The 23,212-nt window shown below is 38.1% G+C and overlaps 1 protein-coding gene and 1 long non-coding RNA gene across 6 annotated transcripts in view; one reads left to right on the plus strand and one right to left on the minus strand.

The window, feature by feature from the left end:
* The window catches only part of LOC132685088 (cytochrome P450 2C21), a 47,255-nt gene extending 31,676 nt beyond the window's left edge, over window positions 1-15,579 (plus strand). The window contains exons 9-12 of one of the 2 annotated variants that reach the window (XR_013550534.2): window positions 198-385; window positions 4,790-4,931; window positions 6,469-6,613; window positions 12,814-12,926. Coding sequence is in view for 1 of the 2 variants with exons in the window: in XM_078434615.2 (XP_078290741.1) it covers window positions 198-385; window positions 4,790-4,931; window positions 12,814-12,995 (512 nt within the window). In the remaining variant the exon portion in view is untranslated. Of the gene's footprint in view, window positions 1-197; window positions 386-4,789; window positions 4,932-6,468; window positions 6,614-12,813 lie in introns of both variants that reach the window. The other variant, XM_078434615.2, reaches the window with a different exon arrangement.
* The window catches only part of LOC132685090 (uncharacterized), a 33,261-nt gene extending 10,325 nt beyond the window's left edge, over window positions 1-22,936 (minus strand). The window contains exons 1-3 of one of the 4 annotated variants that reach the window (XR_009612945.2): window positions 17,763-22,936; window positions 17,552-17,614; window positions 12,097-12,251 (exon numbers count right to left, since the gene is read on the minus strand). This is a non-coding gene — a long non-coding RNA (uncharacterized LOC132685090). Of the gene's footprint in view, window positions 1-12,096; window positions 12,252-17,551 lie in introns of all 4 variants that reach the window. The other 3 variants (XR_009612943.2, XR_009612944.2, XR_009612942.2) reach the window with 3 other exon arrangements.
* Window positions 22,937-23,212: the final 276 nt, after the last annotated feature.

Below are 23,212 nucleotides of genomic sequence, written 5' to 3' on the forward strand. Positions count from 1 at the left end.
TATATGTACATATATTTAAGTCTCTAATGAGATCCCAATTTGCCAGGAAACAAATTATTTCTTTTTTTTCCCCCTATGGTAGTAACCATAAGTGATTTTCCCTTCGCCCAATCTCTTACCACAATGTAACCATGATTAAGAAGATTAAGCCAAAAGGCATTTCCATTTCACATAAATTCTGATTCCTATCTTGCCAGCTAAAGTCCAGGAAGAGATTGACCGTGTGGTTGGCAGACACCGGAGCCCCTGCATGCAGGACAGGAGCCGCATGCCTTACACAGATGCTGTGGTACATGAGATCCAGAGATTCATTGACCTCGTCCCCAACAGTCTGCCCCATGCAGTGACTCAGGACACTAAGTTCAGAGAATACCTCATTCCTAAGGTGAGAGATATTTCATCTGTACTACTCCTTAAGAATCTCAGGTTATCAGCCATCACAATAGTAGGGTTATAGATCACCATCTACAGGCATGGCACAGTCATAACCCAGGCATCTTACCCTCTGACTACATGCTTCTGTCCTTTTACTCTGTTGATACAATTTTATATGTAATAGTGCTTAGACTCCCACAGGATTTTCTTCATAGTATTCATTGCCCAGGTGGCTTACTGCCTATGTTTTCTTCTGGGAGTTTTATGGTTTTATGTCTTATGTGAAATTCTTTAATCTATTTTGAGTTAATTTTTGTGTGTGGCGTAAGATAGGGTCTAGTTTTATTCTTTAGTATGTGGCTGCCCAGTTTTTCCAACACCATTTATTGAAGAGACTATCTTTTCTTGATTGTATACCTTGGCTCCTTTGTTGGAAATTAATTGGCCATATATACATGGGTTTATTCCTGGTCTCTCTATTCTGTTTCATTTATCCGTGTTTGTTTTTATGCCAATACTATACTGTCTTAATGACTATAGCTTTGTAACAGAGTTCGAAATCACAAAGTTTGATGCCTCCAGGTTTGTTTTTCTTCCTCAAGATTTCTTTGGCTATTCAGGATCTTTTGTGGCTCCATACAAATTTTAGGATTACTTGTTCTATTCCTGGAAAAAATCCCATAGGAATCTTGATAGGTATTGCATTGAATCTATACATGGCTTTGGGTGATAGGGACATTTTTAACAATATTAATTTTCCCCAGTCCATGAGCACAGAATATCTGTCCATTTATTTGTGTCTTCTTCCATTTCTTTCATCAGTGTCCTACAGGTTTAAGTGTACAATCTTGCACCTCCTTGGTTAAATTTATTACTAGATTTTTTTTATGCCATTGTGAGTAAGACTGTTTTCTTAATTTATAGTTCATTATTAATGTATAGAAATGCAACAGATTTTTGTGTATTGATTTTGTATCAGTTTATTCTAACAGTTTGGGTAGAGTCTTTAGATCTACAATATCATGTTATCTTCAAATAGTAACAGTTTTACTTCTTTCCTGTATGGATGCCCTTTATTTCTTTGTCTTGCTAATGCTCTAGACTAGGACTTGTAATACTATGTTGAATAAAAGTGGTGAGAGTGGGGGTGCCTGGATGGCTCAGTTGGTTAAGCATCCGACTTTGGCTCAGGTCATGATCTTGCGGTCCGTGAGTTCGAGCCCCATGTCGGGCTCTGTGCTGACAGCTCAGAGCCTGGAGCCTGCTTCAGATTCTGTGTCTCCCTCTCTCTCTGACCCTCCCCTGTTCATGCTCTGTCTCAAAAAACAAAAACAAAAAAAAACACAAAAAAACATTACAAGTGGTGACAGTGGGCATCCTTCTTTTGTTCCTGATCTTAGAGGAAAAGCTTTCAGCTTTTCACCATTGAGTATGATGTTTGCTGTTGTCTTATCATATATGGCCTTTATGATGTTGAGGTACACTTCCTCTTTATTTACTTGTTGAACTTTTGTCATAAGTGAATGTTGAATTTTGTCGGATGCTTTTTTCTGCATCTACTGAAATGATCATATGGTTTTTATAGTTCATTTTTTAATGTGTATCACATTGGTTTGTGGATGTTGAACCATCCTTGCATCCCCGAGATAAATCCCACTTGATTATGTATATGATCCTTTTATTGTACTTCAATTCAGTTTGCTAAGATTTTGCTGAGGATTTTTACATCTTTATTCATCAGAGATATTGGCCTTTTCCTGTGATATCCTCGTCTGGTTTTGGTACTAGGATTATGCTGGACTCACTAAATGAATTTACAAGTATTCCCTCCTCTTCTATTTTTACATAGAGTTGAGAAGGATTGGTATTCATTCATCTTTAAATATTTGGTAGAATCTACCAGTGAAGCTATCTGGTCCTGGACTTGTGTTTGTTGAGAGAGTTTTGATTACTGATTCAATCAGAGTAATAGGTCTGTTCAGATTTTCTATTTCTTTGTGATTCAGTCTTGGTATGTTGTATGTTTTTAGGAATTTATCTATATCTTCTAGGTTGTTCAATTTGTTGGTGTATAATTATGCATGGCAGTCTCATGTTCTCTTGATTTCTGTGGTATCAGTTGTAATAGCCTATTTCATTTCTGATATACAGTCCTCTCTTTTTTCTTAGTGAGACTAACTAAAGGTTAGTCAGTTTTGCTTATCTTTCTTTTCAAAAAACAAGCTCTTAGTTTCATTGATCTTTTCTATTGTTCTTTTAGTTTCTATTTCATTTATTTCAACCCTGATCTTTGTTATTTCCTTGCTCCTCCTAACTTCGGGCTTCATTTGTTCTTTCTTTAGTTCCATGAGGCATAAAGTTGAGTTGTTTGAGATTTTTCATATTTCTTGATGTAGGCATTTATTACTATGAACTTTCCTCTTTGAACTGCTTTTCCTGCATCCCATAAGCTTCAGTATGTTGTATTTCCATTTCATTTCTCTCAGGGTATGTGTTTCTCTTTTGATTTATTCTTTAACTCATTGGTTGTTCAGTAGCATGTTATTTCATCTCCACAAATCTGTGAATTTTTCAGTTTTGTTCATGTTTCTAGATTCATATCACTGTGGTCAGAAAACATGGTTGATATGATTTTAATCTTCTGCCTTTTGTTAATGCTTATTTTGTGCACTAACATATTATCTGTCCTGAAGAATATTCCACATGTGCTTGAGAAGAACATGTACTCTGTTGCTTTTGGATGGACTGTTCTGTGTCTGTTAAACACACACTCATACACTCATATGCTTTGAAGCTCTTATGTGATAAATCTGACAACTAGGATATTATGGGGTCTGTTTCTATGAATTTTTTTTCTTTAATTTTGGGTCACATTTCTTTTTTCACATGTTTAATGATTTATTATATGCTTAATATTTTGAATGATGCCTTGTGGGGAGTCTGGATTATGCTGTCTTCCTTTAAAGAGCATTGACTTTTATTTTGGCAGGAAGCTAAATTACTGACAGATGGTTTTCAGTCTGTGAGGCTTACTATAACTCTTTCGTTGTGGATTGGTTTCAATTCTGAAATTAGTCTTTGTTCATGGCCCTTAGTCTGATGTGAGTTCCTTAGTCCAACAATTTAGAAGTTTGGGGTTGCCTTAGCATCTGAGGTGCTAAGAAAGTTCTCTCCATCCTAGCTGGGTTGGAACCTCAGTTCCTCTATCACTGCACAACATGTGTTATCCACCTGCAGTTCTCAAGCAGTCGTACCCTGATAGGCTTCATGGAGTTTCCTGTGTTTGTGCCTCCCAACCCATAATCATGGACTCACAGAGTCTTATAAGGTTATAGGTCTTATATACCTTTGAGATCCTATTTGTAGATTCTTCTTGGCCTGTATCCTTCTTCATGAATTCTAGATGCCAAGTTTTTATCTCTGTCTCCTTAGCTCAAAAAAAGAGTAGCACTTTGCTTGACCTTCTCCTCCCTGAACTCTTAGGAGGAAAGTGTTGTCAGGCAGAAATTCAGAGTGATTGTAGGGTCTACCTAATTTCTCTTTAGTGAAGTATCACAATCCTGGATTGCCTCTTGTTCAGTGCCAGAGAACTGTTTCTTTATATACTTTTTTTTCTGGATTTATATTCGTGTTAGTCGTGAGGACAACTCCAAAGGAGTTGTTCTGTTATAGTCTGAAGTAGATGGTCCCACCAGCCAGGAGAAGTGTTTCATAACTAACTTTATATGGAAGCCTATTCTAGGACTGACCATACTGTGTTCCAAAGATTCAGTTGATTTTGAAAACTAACCTCCAAGTCATTATGTTGCACTGTATCTATGAGTTTAAGAACACCCTACTAGAAAGCAGAAATGCTCTCTCATTTCTACAATAATATGCAACAATTCAATTGAAACAGCATAGCTCTTTCAAACTTACCTGTTTGTTACCTTTAAAAAAATTTTTTTTAAATAAGCTCTTTGCCCAAAGTCAGAACCCGTAGACCCTGAGACCAAGAGTCCCACACTTTGCCAACTGAGCCAGCCAGACACCCCTAAGTTTGTCATTTTGATGGGAAGATGAAGGGTTTTCAAGAATATGGCCACTCAAGTAGAGTTTTGAAGACCTCATTCTCAGTGGCATCAGCACCTTGAGACAATACTGAAATCCATTGGTCAACAGTGCACTCTAGGGAGCTCCCTTAGTTTTCTGAAAAGCAAGTGCTGGTGTTGGCTACAAAGTTTGGAGTCTGTTAACAGTGCTTTGGACTGCCATTACATGATTTAAAACCTGTTAGGGTTGGTCATTAGTTTGTTCTGTGACATGGAGTAAATAAATCACTTCTGTGCCTCAGTCTCCTCATCTATAAAACAAAAGGATTTCAAGCTCCATGACCTTCATCATAATCCAGTTTATCTGTTTCTCTTTATATCAGGGCACAACCATATTAACATCTCTGACTTCTGTCCTGCATGATGAGAAAGAGTTTCCCAACCCAGATCAGTTTGATCCTGGCCACTTCCTGGATGAAAGTGGCAACTTTAAGAAGAGTGACTACTTCCTGGCTTTTTCAGCAGGTAAGCAAGCTTCATATTTATATTTATGTATGCATCAGGGGTCAGTGAGATGAGGAAGGCTTTGCATGGAGGCTATTCTGGACTGAACAAATTGTCATTTGTATGAGGCTAGAGGCATCACTCCCAAAGCCCAGGTTATTTCTCGTTCAATTGAAGTCTGCCCTCACCAAGTTTGGCACCAGGACCCACCACTGAGATTCCTATAAAGGGGCAGGAGCAGAGGGTAATGGAAATTTGAGTATCTTCCTTTAATTTGTCAGTGTCCTGGGAAGAAACAGGTGGCATACTCAAAAAGGCTAATTAAAGAGAATGTAACGATGAGACGATTTTCAGAGGGTGGGTAGGATTAAGGTAAATAACAAGATATTATAAAGTACTCAGAGATTAGCATAAGCAGGAAGAGGTTACCATCCTAAATTGGAAAGGATGAAGGAAGGAGGGCATTACTGGGATCCAAATAGACCTTTAGGAAAGAAAGGGTGGCTGCCTCAACGGGAGATGTGTCTATAGTAAAGCGATACAACCACTGCCTGAACTATAGCCTGACAGGGTAGGATTGAGGGAATAAATACTCTGACTTTTTCAATGTCCAATGCTCTGAATTTGTTCAGAACCCAGAAGGGAACTAACATCTCAGTTTATGCATCTATAGAAATCACCTTCCTGAACACAGAGTAGACATAAAAGACAAACACAAAAGAGAGCTGGAAGGCAGGAGAAATGGAAAATATTCAGCACACTCCAAAGGAGAAACAGGAGGAAGACATGAGGGTAACAGGCCTTTCCTGTAGAAGTAATTGAAACAGAGACAAAAATAGGAGATTTGCTCCTGATTGAATATCTAAGAAAAACAAGTATCAAGCAACCCTTGCTATCGTGGTCCCAGGATTATGTGCAACTCCCGGAGATTATCTCAAAGCAAGATGCTGCTTTACTACTCCTTACCTTTCTTCCTATATTTTGAGCCCATTACTGCATAATGAGACTCCTTGAGATTTCTATTCAAGTCACAGGGCTTGCAGACCTGCTTTTGCCCTGACACTGTGGGCAAGATCTGAGGCCTTACCTTAAGAACTTATGTTCCAGTATGTGAGATAGGTGAATAATTATAATTTCATCTGAAATGTGCTGTTTTAGAAGCATTAACTAGTGTTATGGAAAACAGATAAAGAAGTGAGTTACATGCTCTGAGCACATCAAAGAACTTTGCATAAAAGAAATGATATCTGAGCTGGATCTAGAATGACGTAGAAAATATGAGCAGGCAGAGTAGAATGGAGGGCTATTTCCACTGGAGGAATGACTAGACTCTAGACAGCATTTGAAATTGCCAGTCTGGGGATTAGTGATTAGTTAGTATGTTTGTGGCTGATTTGTAATATTTCTTTTTTTCCTACCCTCTTAGTTCAGGATGACATAAATACCTTATTTTGCCTGATCATCTTTGGAATTTTCAGGTCTGTGTGGATTCTCTGCACACGTGAAATTGAATTTGGTTTTCTTCTGTTTATTTGTCTCATGTCAATTTGATTCTTAGTCCAGCTAAGAGGACCTTGAGGGGGACAGGAAATTCTTGCTCCCCAACAGACAATTGGTGTGTTAGCAGGACACCTTAACTCGCTGGACACTGCTCACCCCACACACTATGATAGCCAAAAGTCCCTGAGGACAGCTGGCACAAGGTAAGATTTCTTAGCATGTCAGTCTCTGAGAATCTGTATCTACAGAGTCTGATGGAGCAAGAACGATAAGAGTCCTTTTTCTCTCTCTCCAAATTTAGATTAATAGGAGAAAATACTTGTAGGGCTGGTTCCTTGGGCTTAGGGACTGACTCTTGTTGAGTTTTGTAGGATACTCTTCGGTAACTGATCTATTTCCCCCCAGAGATGGTCTTTGTTTTCCTTAGTGTCTTTTATGTCACTTGTCCTACAAACTTTGCCCTATGTTGATGGGTACATGAAGTCAAAGCTGTTGCTAACAGACTTCTTGGAAGTCAAAGCTGCAAAACTGGTGGACGTGGGTTGAATACTTAAAAGAAGTTAGAACTAAGGCTCCTGGCTGGCTTGGTCAGTGGAGTGTGTGACTCTTGATCTCAAGGTTGTGGGTTTGAGACCCATGGTGGGTGTGGATTTTGCTTAAAAAATAAAATTTTTTAAAAAAGAGAGAATTCCAAGCAGGCTCCTCACTGTCAGCACAGACCCCGATGCAGGGCTCAAACTCACAAACCCACCATGAGATCATGACCTGAGCCAAAAGCAGATGCTCAACCAACTGAGCCACCCAGGTGCTCCAAAAAATAAAATATATTTTTTAAAAATCTGTTCGAGCACTCACCACTTCAAGAAGTCTCCTGTGATAGCATAAGTTGGTCACAGAACAGGTTGGATTGATAACAGATCACCTGCCAGCCTCAAGAAAAAGGCACCCTGTGAAACAACACACAATCCCCAACCCTGTGGCACATCCTTCAAGTATTAGTGTGGCTCCAAGCTACCCAACACTTAGCTAAAGCTGTTAAAGTGCACATATACAGGATAGGATTTTTCCTTTTGTCTTGTTCTTTGTCCTAAGAGCTTGACTTTGTGACCAGTGAGAATATTCTCTTTGGTCTCCACCATCTGGAGGATGCACTTAACAGGGTGTACCTTGGTGGCCAAATAGAATGGGGCTCCAAGTCTTTCTCTGGCCATGACAGTTCTTAAGAGGTCCCAACCCATAGGAACCTTTGTCATCTCAACCTTTGTTTCCTGTTTGTGCCAGGAAGACCCATTACAGGAGTGCCTGCCTGGTGTCACAGATTAGCAGGTCTGTGACGGAGGTACCTCACTTTCACAGTGAACTATAATACCAGTATTTTTTAGATTGGCAAATTTGTGAATACATTTTGTAACTTAGAAACATGTACTTCATCATAGTACAGTCTTTCAGTAAAGAACAAACCAGGTTTACTCACAGACCCAAATTTATCTTTAGTTTCTCTGTAATAAGACAAAAATAGAGGGACGCCCGGGTGGCTCAGTCAGTAAAGTGACTGGCTCTTCATTTTGGCTCAGGTCGTGATCTCATGGTTCATGGGATCAAGCCCTGCATTGGGCTCTGCACTGACATTGCAGAGCCTGCTTGGGATGCTCTCTCTCTTTGTCCCTCCCCTGCTCACATTCACTTTCTCTCTCTCAAAATAAATCAACAAATTTTTTAAAAAAGAAACAAAAACAGATAAACCTATGTTCGGTACTTAATGTTTCATTATTTTATCTTATTTGGAAATGATCTAGATATTCAATGAATTTAACTTAACATTTAACTTAGCCAAACTTTAAAACTTCAGGTTACTGAAGATTTTGGTAGCCCTTTAAAAGTTTACCTACAAACCATTTAATCTTATTTCTATCTATTTATTTTTATTTTTAAAATAAAAGTTTACCTGTAAACTATTTTATCTTTCTATCTATTTATTTTTATTATTTTTTTAACATTTATTTTTTGGGAGAGCACAAGTAGGGGAGGGGCAGAGGATCTGAAGCGGGGTCTGTGCTGACAAGCTGACAGCAGTGAGCCCAATGTTGGGCTAGAACTCATGAACTGTGAGATCATGACCTGAAGTGAGACGCTCAACTGACTGAGCCACCAGGCACCCCTACATCTATTTACTTGTTTTGAACTGTTATGCTGAGACTAGCCACAAAATTTTATAAGGTATTAGACAAAGTCAACCATTATTTTAAGTTTCTTTTTCCTGACAAATTTTGTAAGCTATAATATGGACTTATTTGACTTTCAGTAAACATAGGCAGAATAAAAGTTTTATATTTAATCCTGATAACTCTAAAGACATGGCTATTTTAATTAAACCAACAATTTTTTTTTTTTTTTGAGAGAGAGAGAGAGAGAGAGTGCATGTGAGCAGGGGAGAGGGAGAGAGAGAATCCATGCTGAGCACAGAGCCCAATGTAGAGCCTGATCCCATGACCCTGTGGATCATGACCTAAGCTGAAATCAAGAGTCAGAGTCTCAACCAACTGAGTCACCCAGGTACTCTAAACCAACAACTTTAAATTAGCTTTAATAATTGAATATTTTCGGGGCACCTGGGTGACTTGGTGGGTTAAGCATCCAACTTCGGCTCAGGTCATGATCTCACAGCTTGTGAGTTCGAGCCTCACATCAGGCTCTGTGCTGACAGCTCAAAGTCTGGAGCCTGCTTCACATTCTGTGTCTCCCTCTCTCTCTGCCCCTCCCCTGTTCATGCTCTGTCTCTGTCTGTCTAAGAAATGAATAAACATTAAAAAATTTAATATTGAATATTTTCTGAGATCACATAAACTTGAAAAATATTTAGGTTAGTTTCTCTCTTCCTGAGTTTTAGAATGCCCAATCCTTACAAGTACTTGTCTTCAAGCCAACTAAATGGAGCTCTTTTACAAATTTATTTTTTAAATGTTTATTTTTTCATTTTGAGAGAGAGAGAGAGAGAGAGAGAGAGAATCCCAAGCAGACTCCAAGCTCAGCATGGAGCCCAATGTGGGGCTCGATTTCATGACTGAGATCATGACCTGAGTCAATATCAAGAGTCTGATACTGGGGCTCCTGGGTGGCTCAGTTAAGCATAAGCTCTTGATCTCAGCTCAGGTCATGATCTCACAGTTTGTGGGGACAAGCCCTGAATTGGGCTCTGCACTGACAGCATAGAGCCTGCTTGGATTCTCTTGCCCCCCGCCCCTGCCCCTCCTCCATGCTCTCTCTCTTTCAAAGTAAATAAACTTTAAAAAAGAAAAAAAGTTAGATAACCAACTGAGCTACTCAGGTGCCCCTGAAGTTTGTATTTAAAAGAAAGGCTTTTACATCCTAGAGATGATAAACGTAGAAAATTTACATCACAAAGGCACAGAGAAAAGTATCCAAGTTTTTTCCAAGTCTGAACACAAGAGGCATTTTAGCAGTTTGTACTTGGAAAGTCCTCTTCCCCTACCACTGTCACCCTACCCCACCTCTTGCTTTTTTTTCAGTCTCAGGTGATTGTGGGCTGTGTTCAAAGACATTAAATTTATAATTTCAAGGGACAGAGAAGGTAAAAAAAAAAAAATTTTTTTTAGAGTTTCAGTGTAATTACTATTTAAAATGTACTTATTCTTTTAAGTCCTAAACAATATTGTTCCAAATTGTAATCTTCTGTAGTATCTGTAAACATTATGAGAGAAATAGACCAGGTTTGGGGATTGGTAAAGAGAGGTAAGCTTTGACTTATTTCTAGAGTTGCATCTCTGGTTTTGTAGAGCTTTGAAAGACAGTTGTTTCTAATTCCTCAAAGGACTGGATTACAGCCTGAATATCACGGGATTGGCCCTTTTTTTTTTTTTTAAACTAAATTTGCTTTTTTATATCAGGCAGATTTTTTATTAAAATGGGAATCAAAAGATTCATGCCTTTGTAAAGTCTGTGTGAAGCATTTTAACAAAAGCCTTCTTTCTGGTTGCACAGTTTAATCTGGGCTTCTAACAGTCCCTGAATATTGGCCTTTCCCTGATCATTTATAGGAGGGCCTAGGAGAAATTTTGGTCATGTTTCCTCTCTGAAGGGAGGGTTGTGACTAGTGATTAATCTTTTTAATTTCTCTCTAAATTTGCTAGGGTCCTTTGAAAGTAGAGGTTAAAAGGGCTTGATAATTTAAAAGCTTTACAGCTGTCCAGGGGACACAAATTCTTTTGCCTTGGGGGTCTAGGATACACTAGCCAAGTACATTGCCTAGGAATGCCTGAAGCTGTCACAAACTAATTACAGTGCCCTGGAAGGTAGAAGCAAAGTGAGCCTTATTGCTTTTGTTAAATTCCTTTCCTGGCTTTCAGCAATTACATGAGCAGCCTGTAGAATTTGAACGTAGAGATGGAGTGCTCTCTGTAAATCCTATAGGGAAAGGGAAGTTAAAATAGGCATTTTAGGGGGAATTTATGTTGTATGTGGACCTTTATTTTAAGTCTGGTTCCTCTTCTTTCATCTTATCAAGGGAATCCCTGAGGCTAGCCATTCAACTAAGTTTAAAATGTTTTTCTTCTTTTTTCAAACATTAACTAATTTAAAGGATCTGTCGTTGGGCCATTGATGAGTAGGATCTGTTATGAGCAACTCAAGCCAATAAGCCTTTTAATGCCTTAACCAAAGATACAAGAGGTGTCCAGAGAAAGGGCATAGATGACACAGCCCTCATGATCCAAAAGTTTACTCCCATAATTAATCTAAGAAAGCAGAGGCCTTCATTGCTGGTCTCCAACAAAATCTTGAGATGCTTCCAGTCAAAGACAATAATCCGTGACACTAGGCATGTGCTCCTATAATGGGAGTGTCCAGCACTAACAAGAAATGAAGGTTGAGAATATAAAGGCTCCTATGGGCTGGGACTTCTCATGACAAACACCCTTGAGAGCTGGCATGGCCAGACAGAAAGAGAGAGAGACTCCTATCCCTCTTCCTTTCAATTGGACATTAAGGTGCACCCGGATAGGTGTATCTCCTCCAGATGGTGGAGACCAAAGAGCATATTCTCACTGCTCACAAAGCCAAGCTCTTAGGAGCTTGTTCTATGAACAAGACAAAGGGAAAAACCCTATCTGGTTTTTCCTTCAGCTAAATCTTGGGTGTCTTGGAGCCACACTCATTCCTAAAAGGAATGTGCCACAGAGTTGGGGATTGTGTGTTGTTTTCAAGTGTACCTCATTACACAGCTGTTTCCTTGAGGTTGGCAGGTGGCCAAGTGTTAATCTAACCTGTTCTGTGACCAATTTATCCTATCACGGGAACCTTCTTAAGGTGGCAAATGCTCTAACAGCTTTTAAGTGTTCGACCCGCACCCACCAGTTTTGCAGCTTTGGTTTCCAAGATGTCCTTTAAACAGCAGGCTTATAGGGCCTATGCCTGCTTTCTGCCCTATGCTAATTCCTTTTTATGACAAACAACATAAAAGAAACAAGGAAAACAAAGACTATCTCTGGTTAATCTATTTCCTCCAAAAGAGTGCTCTACCAAATTTACCAAGAGTTGCTAAGCCCAAGGACCTAGTTACACAAGTATTTTCTCCTGCTAATCTGAATTTAGAAAGAGAGAATGACTCTCACCGTTCTTGCTCTATCAGACTCCTCAGATTCCAGGAGACTGACATGGTAGGAAATCTTACCTTCTGTCGGCTCTAGGTCAGATGTCCCAAGGATCTCCCAGCCACAGCTATGTTTGTGACAAGCAGCATCCAGTGTGTTAAAGTATACTACCAACTAGGCCAGGTGTCCGGGATGAAAAATTTTCCTCTGCCTTTCAAGGTCCTTCCCAGCTAGACTAAAAAGTGAAATTGACATGAGACAGATTAAGAGGAGAAAATCAAATTTAGTTTCATAGATATGGGGAATCTACAGACATGAAATTTCAAATACAGTCAGGCAACATGAGGTTTCTATGACATCCTGAGCTAAGGAGAGGGGAAGCGGTCTGGGGATTCACAGGGAAGGAACACCATTAGCGGGAAGGTGAGAGAGATGTTTCAAAAACAAAGGTCTCCCTGTTAAGCAGAGAAGTTTCTTAGGTAAAGAAGAATCTCTGTTAATTGCTCTCTTCTTGGTATAAGCTGGAAGTTGAGGGAGAGGTAAGGAGCTTTTCTTGAATCTGCTGGGTTTTGAATGCTTTTAACTAAAAATAATTTTTATGCCAAAGTGGCCCATCTTGTGGTGACCTGCCTGGCCTTTACACATGCCCACAGAAACGTACTGAGGAAATGAAGGTAACCAGGTTTCAGCGTAGACAAAAGAAGGCATAGGTTAATTAGTCTATTAATATATTTATTTTCTTCCCTGTGTGCTGACTCAGAAAAAAAATGAGTATTTAATTTATGTGTCATTTTTAGGAAAGAGAGTTTGTATTGGAGAAGGCCTGGCCCGCATGGAGCTGTTTTTACTACTGACCAACATTTTACAGCATTTTACATTGAAATCTGTGGTTGATCCAAAGGACCTTGAAACTGCCCCAGTTGTCAATGGGGTGGGTGCTGCACCGCCCGTATATAAGCTGTGCTTCATTCCAGTCTGAAGAAAGGTCAGGCCTCATGTGAACAAGCCAGATGCTTTCTGTCCTGTGTGTTAGCTGTATGACATTCCTGACCCTGTCTCTTCTAATTTTCCTCATCCTTTCAGATTCAGTTCAGATTTCCCCACATGGAACAAAAACTCACTTTCCAATAAAATTCTTTTTGTAATTGTGAGATCTTAAGCTGTATCTCATCTGCAGTGTATACCAAATGTAAGAGACTTCAAATGTCATATTGAATATTAAAAATTATCCTATGAGTTAAAAAAGTTTTTTAAATATATAAAATTTGCTCGTCTCTTACTCCAGTTAGCTCTCCAGGGGAATAATCTCTTGATAGTTTGGCATGTACAATTTGTTTTTTTCCCAATAATTATTAAAAAATAATTGGGGGGGGGGGCACCTGGGTGGCTTAGTTGGTTAAGCATCCTACTTGATTTCAGCTCAAGCCATGATCTTGCAGTCATGAGATCGAGCCCCATGTCAGGCTCTGTGCTGAGCTTGGAGCCTGCTTGGGATTCTCTCTCTCCCCCTCTCTCTGCCCCTTGCCTGCTTGTGCTCAATCTCTCTCAAAAAAAAAAAAAAAAAATCGTGTGTGATGCATGTTTGTGTATACGTGTATGTATAAGTATATACATGTAGGGAGAAAACAGAAGATCATTCTAGCAAGAGGCAATAACATGAGATAAAACTTGAATTTGCTGCTCTGTCCAAGGATTCCCTTCCTGTTTTCCCCTACTGGTTAAACACACAAATGGAGACATACACATACACAGACATAGTAAGGCAAAGAATAGGGGAAGGTGATGTGTATGTATGGTTATATTTGAATACACATATCAGAAATATGGGTTTTTATGTATGTGTGTATACACATATATTTATAATATACTTATGATTTGCTGGTGACATATTTTTACAAGTCATATAAATAAAAATACCCTGTTGTATGGCTATAATTTTTAAAATTATCTCCTTATTCAAGGGTATTTATTTTTGAATTTTTGTTGATATAAAAAGGCTGCTATATGTGTCTTTCATTATTCAGGAATAAATGTGAAGTGGCTGCACATACATGTGCACTTTTATTTTTCATACATACTGAAGCATAAGACAAAAATTATATGTCTGTTTACTTTTCTATCATGAGTATATAATCAAAACACTATTTGACCAAATCCTTGTATAATATTGAGGATTGAATTCTTTGGTAGATTTAGTAATTTTTAACTAAAACTTCATAGATTTTCAAGTAGGAAATCCTATCACCTGTAAATATTTCATTGCAATGACCAGGAATTTCCAGAAATAAATAACATCTATATATCTAGGTCTTGGTCTCTCTGTCTCTGTCTCTTTCTGACTTATCACACACACATGTGCATATAAATTTGTCAGCATGGGAAAAAGATGAAAGCTGTGAGGATTTGTGGGGACAAGATAACAGAGGGCTTGGGAAATCTATATTGGGAACTCTGATATTTGTATGATTTTATTCTTGAGGTGATTTCTGATTTGAAATCAGGTGCTGAGTGGCCGAAAGGCTAACTATAAAATATTTTAAGAGCCTTAGAATCTGAAAAGAATTTTTGCAGATTCTCCGGAGTAGAAGAAAAAGAATGGAGATCAGAGCTGGCCAAGTAAGAAGGACCAAGTAAACACCTCCACTTGAGCTGAAGCCTGAAAGTCTTGGGGGAGCTGCACGCAAGGATCAAGAATAAACCCAGGGACACCTGGCTGGCTCAGTCGGAAAAGCACGCAACTCCCGATCTCGGGGTTGCGAGTTTGAGCCCCACGATGGGTATGGAGATTACTGAAAAATAAAGTCTTAAAAACAAAAGCCTGAAGCTAAACAGGCTGATTACTAGTAAGGAAATTTAATCAGTAATCAAAAAACTCCCAATAAAAACAAGTCCAGGACCAGATGGCTTCACTAGTGAATTCTACCAAACATTTAAAAGAAGACGACCTAAAACATATTCCCCTTAAACTATTCCAAAAAATAAGTGAAGGATAAAAAAAAAAAAAAAAATCACATGATCTCAATAACTTTGGAAGAAGTATTTGACAAAATTCAACATCCATTCATGATAAAAGCTCTCAACAAAGTGGGCTCAGAGGGAACATACCACAACATAACAAAGGCCATATCTGACAAACCCACAGCTAACATCAACCTCAACGGTGAAAAACTTAGAGCTTCTCCTCTAATATAAGGAAACAAAGGTGCCCACTCTCACCACTTTTATTCAACATAGTACTAGAAGTGCTAAGCACAGCATTCAGATAAGAAAAAGGAAAAAAGGGGGTGGCAGGGGAAGAAAAGAAAACACATCCAAATTGGTAAGGAAATAAAATTGTCACTATTTGCAGATGATGTGATACTATACAGAGAAAACACTAAAGCTTTCTCTGTGTATAACTTTTGACTCCCTCAAAACTTAACTACTAAAGCCTACTGTTCACCAGAAGCCTTACTGATAACATAAACAGTTGATTAACACATATTTTGTATATTAGGTAGTCTTATAATAAAGCAAAGCTGGGGAAAAAGTATTAAGAAAATCATGAGAAAATATATTTACAGTACTGTATATTTTTATTAAAAATTTTTAAAAATATACAGTACTATATATTTATTTCAAACCTCTGCTGGTCACAGGTCAATTGTATATACAATGGAGTATTATTCAGCCATAAAACAAAATGCCATTTGCAACAACATGGTTGGATCTTCAACACATTATGCTAAACGAAATAAGTCACAGAAAGACAAATACTGTATGATCTCATATATGGAATCTAAAAAACTGACTGGATAGACACAGAGAACAGATTAGTGGTTGCCAGGGGTGGGTGGTGGGGTAAATGAGTTAATATGGTCAAATGGTACAAGCTTCCAGTTGTAAGATGAGTAAGTTGTGGGGATGTAATGTATAGCATGGTGACTATAGTTAACAAAACTATATCATATTGTTGAAAGTTGCTAAGAGAATAGATTTTAAAAGTTCTCACCATATGCAAAAAAACTGTAACTATGGAGGGAGGCTTGTGTTAAATAACCTTATTGTGGTAATCTGTAATATATACATAAATCATGCTGTACACCTTACGTTTATACAATGTTATATGTCTGATCTCAAGGCTAGAAAAAATTCCTTATATAAAAATTAAAGAAAAAACTTTATACTGATTTTATATGGCTTTAAGCAAAGATAAAGGACTTTCCAGAAAGGGTTTCTTAGTATTTACAACAATTGTATAAACTATATAAATGCATGTTGTACTGGGAATTAATGCTTCTAGCTCATCAGGAGCTTCGTGTCCTCCTGTTGGTAAATACATGAGAAATCTGAAGTGTTCTGCGTATGTAATTTTTTCTCTTTCATCTCAAAAGAAATAAAATAGCCACACAGAATGGTATAAATGAGCTAGGTCAAAATATAAAGGAGATTGCCCTGTCCCAGCAAGTACTTTATTTACATTTTTTTTTAAAGATTTATTTTTGAGAGAGAGAGAGAGGAGGACAGAGGATCTGAGGCAGGCTCTGTGCTGACAGTGGAGGCTGAGCAGATGTGGGGTTTGAACTCACAAACCTTAAGATCATGACCTGAGCCAAAGTGAGGTGCTTAACCAACAGAGCCACCCAGGCAACCCCCTCACCCCCTGCTGCCGACCCCCAGGAAGGACTTTAAAGTTAAATCTTTAGCTCAAGCCACAGTCTGACCACTTGTTTACTGCAGAAAACAAAGAGCAAATAAAGAAATAGAAATCTGGCTATGAACTCCAAATGGATTCCCTAGCTTGCTCAAGAGAGTTTGATAGAATTTTTCCATGTTCTGACTATGAAATGTTTTCTCAACAAATTAGTTTACCTTATCTCCAAATTAAATAACTAATGAATTAGATTATAAATTTTCCTAAATTCAACAGAACTCTTTTTTAACTTGACTATAAAGGTTAATAAATATTTATATAAATTCAAAACAAAAGAAAATCTCTAGATGGGGCGACTGGGTGGCTCAGTCAGTTAAGCGTCCTACTTCGGCTCAGGTCATGATCTCGCGGTCCATGAGTTCGAGCCCCGCGTCGGGCTCTGTGCTGACAGCTCAGAGCCTGGAGCCTGCTTCAGATTCTGTGTCTCCCTCTTTCTGACCCTCCCCCGTTCATGCTCTGTCTCTCTCTGTCTCAAAAATAAATAAAACATTAAAAAAAAAATTAAAAAAAAAAAGAAAATCTCTAGAAAAGAAAACTTGAACTTCTAACACTTAAAATGGCAGATTTTTTTTTTTTTACTCTGTAACTCAGAGCAGAAAATTTTAACTGTGCCTTAAAATAAATGACCTGAATTACTAGTTTGCAAGATAATAAACTAATGAATGCAAATTGAAAGAAAACCATACTAAGTAAACTTTAGTAGTAATTTTAAAAATATCAGATAACAAGAAAACCCCAAATATATGAAAATTAAACCACACACTTTCTAAGTCATCATTGGGTGAAAGAATAAGTCACAAGAAAAATATTTTTAATTGAATAATAATGAAAATACAACTTACCAGAATTTATGGGGATACATCCAACACAGAACACTTAGAGGAAAACTTAAAGCCTTAGAATACCTAAAATAGAAAAAGAAGAAAAGTCCCAAGTCAATGATATCATCTCCCACTTTAATAAAATATAAGAGAGAACATTAAATTCAAAGCTAGCAGGAAGGTGGAAATAAAATATAAAAGCAGAAATGAATGAAATAAAAAAGAGGAGCACCTGTGTAGCTCAGTTGGTTGAGTGTCCAACTCTTGATTTCAGCTCAGGTCATGATCTCACAGTTCATGGGATGGAGCCCCACATTGGACCCTGCATTGACAGTGAGGAGCCTGTTTGGCATTCTCTCTCCCCCTCTCTGCCTCTCCCCTGCTTGTGTGTGGGTACATGAGTGCACATGCAATCGGTCTCAAAATAAATAAACATTTCTCTCTCTTTTGAAAAGAGAGAGAAAAGCAGAAAAGAAAAACTAATGAAAGCAGAAATTGACGCTTTTTAAAAAAAAATTAATAAAATTTATAAACCTCTAGCTACAAAAAAAAAATGGAAACCATACATTGTACTGATATCAGTAATAAAAGAAGGGACATCACTATAGTGCCTTCAGAGCATTAAAGAATAAGAGATTATTATAAACACCTTTGATAACCCATGTAAGATGGACAAATTCCTTAAAAGACACAAGATCCATGCATGGGCACCTTGGTGGTTCAGTTGGTTAAGCATCCAACTCTTGACTTCAGCTCAGGTCATGATCCCAGGGTCATGGGATTGAGCCCCATGTTGGGCTCTGCACTGAGAGTGCATCCTTCTTAAGATTCTTTCTCTCCCCCTCTCTCTGCCCCTCCCCTGCTCATGCTGTCTTTCTAAAATTAAAAAAATTAAAAGAAAAAAAAAGACACAAAATCCCATATCTAACCCAACAAGAAATGGTAAGCTTGAGCAGCCCTACATAAATTTTAAAAGTTGTATTAGTAATTAAAAACTTTCCAACAAAGGAAACTCCAGGCTCATATGGCTTCATTGGTTAATTCTACCAACAATTAAAGGAAAAAGGAAAAAAAAAAACCCAACATATCAATACTACACAAAATCATTCAGAAAGTGTCTTTACTTCTGAACTCATTTTATGAGGCCAGTAATACCCTGATTTCAGAACTAAAGACATCACAAGGCAAAAGAACTACAGATCACTAACGTTCATAAACATAGATGCAAAAAGACTTAACAAAACATTAACAAATTGAATTCAGTATTACACTAAAGGTATCATATGTCATGACGAAGTGGAGTTTATCTTCAGCATGTACGGTTGGTTTAACAGCTGAAAATCAATCAATATAATTCAAAATATTAATAAAGGAGAAAACTGTGATTTTTTTCAGTGGATACAGAAAAAGCATTTAACAAAGCCTAATAGCCTTTCCTGTGTTAAAAAGAAAACCACAGTTCCCCCAAAAGAGTCACTTATATTAAAGTCCCACATCAGCACCGCAAGACATAATGCCTAGCCTAACTGCAGTTTCAACCCACCTAGGAATGTAATCTTTAACCAGTCAACATAAAATTCACTAGTCAGCACTAGGAAATTTACGGATAGACCACTTCTGTTCCCCCTTAGGAGGGTTACGTTACCTAAAATAATGCATTTTTTCCAGCCTCCTCTCTGCCTTTATAAACCTTTCCTTTTCTTGAGCTCCATGGAGCTCCTTTCCATTTGCTGGATAGGATGTTGCTTTATCATGAATAGTTTGATAAAGCCAATTTGGTATTTTAAATTACTCAATTGAATTTTGTTGTTTGACACATGATTAAAACTCTTAGCTAACTAGGAAGGAAACTTTCTCAACCTGACAAAGGGCATCCATGAAAAACCTACAGCTAATAACATTTAAAATAAGGAAAGGCTGAAGTTTTCTACCAAAGATTAGGAATGGAGAAAAGACATCCAGTCTCACCATTTTTATTTAACATTGTACTGGACATTCTAATCAGTTTATTAAGACAAGGAAAAAATAGAAAGCATTTCAGTTGGGGGAAAGAAGTACAATTGTCATTATTTGTAGATGATATGATGCTGTAGGCAGAAAACACCAAAGAACCCACAAAAAAAAGCCCCTGAAACTAATAAATTTAGCAAGATATAAGGCCAATGTCCAAAACTCAAGAACAAAATCAAGTGTTCTATATACTAGTAACAAACTATCAGAAAATGACATTTCAAAAAAAATCCATCCACCAATAGCATCAGAAATAATAAAAGATTTAGAATTAAGAAATGACGTGAAACACATTTATATAGAAAACTATAAGACATTGCAAAGATAAATTATAGAATAATTTTCAACTTAATTTCAATTATCAACAGGCAAAATAAATTGAAATTTTGCCCTGTACTGCTTGAAATCATATTTAGAACCCCAAAGATTTTTTTTTAAGTACATCCAATGTAGGGCTTGAACTCATGACCTTGAGATTAAAGTCACATGTCCTACTGACGAAGACAGCCAGATGCCCCTCAAACTTCAGTTTTAATGGGGAAATCATGCTGCTTTTTGTAGTCTTCAAGCATATTGCCATATATAATCATTTTCAGTATAAATTTCAGTACTACCTTTTGAGGATATCCTCCAGCTTGCACTGTGAGAGGGCTCCCATTGATTTCACGTCACTCACTTGAGGCAAAGTTTATGCAATGAGATGGTTAAAATTAATCAATAAAATGTTTGTATTTATTGAACCACTGCTATCAATAATAGGAAATCTTTTGAGTCAGACAACTCCTAAATAAAGTTCCTTCAAACTTAATTCTAAGTTTGGAGCAGAGTTTTTATATTCTTTGAAGAGAAAGACTGAAGTCACCAAGAAATGGTTTTCCTTCATTGTCAAGTGAAAAATGAAAGGGCTGAGAGACACTTCAGAAGCCAAGTTGATCATTGGACCCCTCAGTGGCTGTGGTTGGAGCTCAGCCCAGGCCAGTGAGATGGTTGCAGGCACAGTAATCACAGGTCACGGTGCTGGGAGGGGACAGTGGGTGCAGAGAGCCAACTTAGCGGGAGGCCTAAACAGAGCAGTTGACCAGTTATACAGTGCCAAGGCAGTTTCTTTAAAAGAAATAAGAGCTAAGGACAGATTCATAGAAGACAAAATAAACAAAACTCAGAAAGTAATTGGTCACAGTAGAAATCTGGCAAAAGACAGCACCAACCTAAATCGTTTCCTAAAATACAGAAATATAAAAGTAGCTATTAGAGAATCATTATGCTGTTATTTGATATGCTTTGATTTTTTTTAAAGGAAAAACAAGGCATATTGGATTGGTAACTTGAACTCTGACATGGAAATATCCTTCACAGATGGCCTTGGAACAATATCATATTGAAAGATTTAGTGTAGATAAAGTGCTTGGAACAATGCCTGGCACAGTAGCACTTCACAAATATTTATCATCATACTATGGCTTTAGAATTTTGTTGTCTGCAAGCTGGCCTTGAACAAAAATTTTCTGAAATAGGATAGTACACAAAATGCTGGTAGAAAAACAACATTGCCCATTGGATGATTATAACAGCTTGTGACTCAAGCTTCATATCTCCCTGGCAAAAGCTTTAAGTGTTTGAAATCTGGCTAAAACATGCTAGAAGCAAGTCTGTGTGTTCCTTTTTGTTTCTTGTAGGTCAGCGCAGCCAGGATTCCATGAAAGAAAAGTGACTTTTTCTCCATGACTACCAGACCCCCGGTTGCCCACCTCTGGAGACGCAAGCCTCTCTGCAGAAGCAGACGGTAACCAGGAGAGGCAGAGTGATGGCAAAATGCTATAGGGTCAGTCCTGTCTTCCCACTCCTTTCCCAGCAAGTCCCAGTGTGACTTCACTGCTTTTCTACTCAGGGAACTGTCTTGGCCACAAAACGTTCAGAATGTACCAAGCCAGAAAGGCTTGTTGTAAGAGAATGTATAGACAGCTTCCATTTTAAAGAAAACAGTATTGGAAGGGATTTTCCCAATTTTTAAAAGTAGTTACTGGGTGGTGAAATTACATGATTTCTCTTAGGTATCTGATGTTTTGACACATACAACACAGAACATGTATTAGTTTAATTTATTTTTTAAAGTAATCTCTACACCCGGCATGGGCTCGAACTCACAACTCTGAGATCAAGAGTCCCATGCTCTACCAACTGAGCCAGCCAGGCACCCTGGGAACATGTATTAGTTTAGCAAAAAAGAAAACAAAATAGCACAAGTTATTTGGAAACAATGGTTTGATTTTTTAAAGCCTGGAGAGTTTCTGCATATGCACTTACCAGTCTGGTCTTAAATATTTTATTATTTAGCATCAGAAATCATTTTTATCAAGATTAACACTGTAATCAGAATGCAAAACATGAACCCCAGCTGTACCTTGAAAGTAATATAAGCAGGCTGGGTCCAGAGACCCAGAGGGGGTCCTGCAAGACTAGCCAAGAAAGCCTTGGCTTCACATAGATTGGAAATCAAATGTGAGGCAACAGGAGGTGGAAGCAGAGTTTACTGAAAACATAGAGCAGATACAGACTGAGTGTCCGGGAGACTCAGGAAGGAAAGGAGGGAGTCTCGTCTTTGCTTGGTGTCTGGGATTTTCACTGACAACTGTGGTGTGGTACACACATCCCCAGGCATCCAGGAACCAGGCAGAGCAAGGATAGGGTCCACGTGTCCTTCATAAGTCACTTGATCCCTGAAGCCCAGGGTCTTGGCGTCAAGGTGTTTGGAGTCAGTGGTCTTGGAGAACATTTATGATGAGCCTGCCTGGTCACTCCTTAGATGTTACCTATTGTGCTGGAAGACTCCAAAGAAATCATTAACCCCCATAAGGAGGACATACGTTAAGGCATGTGTAAGGTGGGGGTGCAGGTCCCAGTAAGAAAAGAAGCAGGAAAAGCAAGGAAAAAGAATGGTTGTTTTTTTTTTTTTTTTTTTATGGAGTCCCTTCAGCCTTTCTGTCTCAAAAGGACAAGTATAAACATATGATCAGACAAGATCAGGATAGGAGAAAAGGCTTACTTTCAGATACTTGAAACATCTTCTCTTTTTGAAATGGCCTTAAACATCTTGCTCAATTGCGGGGAGGGGGGGGAGTTGGGGACTGGGGCCTTCTGGTAAGATCTGGGTTTATGGCTTATACAGTTTGGACAACCACCAGTAGCTGAGTAACCACATCGTATCAAGACACAGAACAATCCCATCCCCCTGGAAAATTCCTTCCCACCTCTTGCTGGCAATCCCCATCCTCAGAAGCAACCACTGTTCTAGCAATTAGTTTTTTACCTCTTTTAAGAACTTCATAGAAGTAGACATTCTTCAATGATGAAACTGGCTCTTTGCAAACACAAATCTTAGAGGTTTAAAATTATCATTAATAAAATTATCTTTTTAAACGATTGAAGGAAGCCTTCTACTTTTGGAAGTCTACCTAGTTACTATGAGATTAGCCTCATACTTCAACCATCAAATGTTATTATATTTATACAACACAAAAATAAGATATGGGTAGCCTACATCTAATAATCTTAGGGAAAATAATCACTGGGAAGTTTGGGTGTGATTTGCTTCTGTTTCTTTTTAAAGAAACACTTCAAATAAGATCAGTTTAAATAAGCCTTGTTAAAAAACAAAATTCAACCAAGTAAATC

The sequence above is a fragment of the Panthera onca genome, chromosome D2, assembly GCF_046562875.1.
Source record: "Panthera onca isolate mPanOnc1 chromosome D2, mPanOnc1 haplotype 2, whole genome shotgun sequence".
Lineage (NCBI taxonomy): Eukaryota > Metazoa > Chordata > Mammalia > Carnivora > Felidae > Panthera > Panthera onca.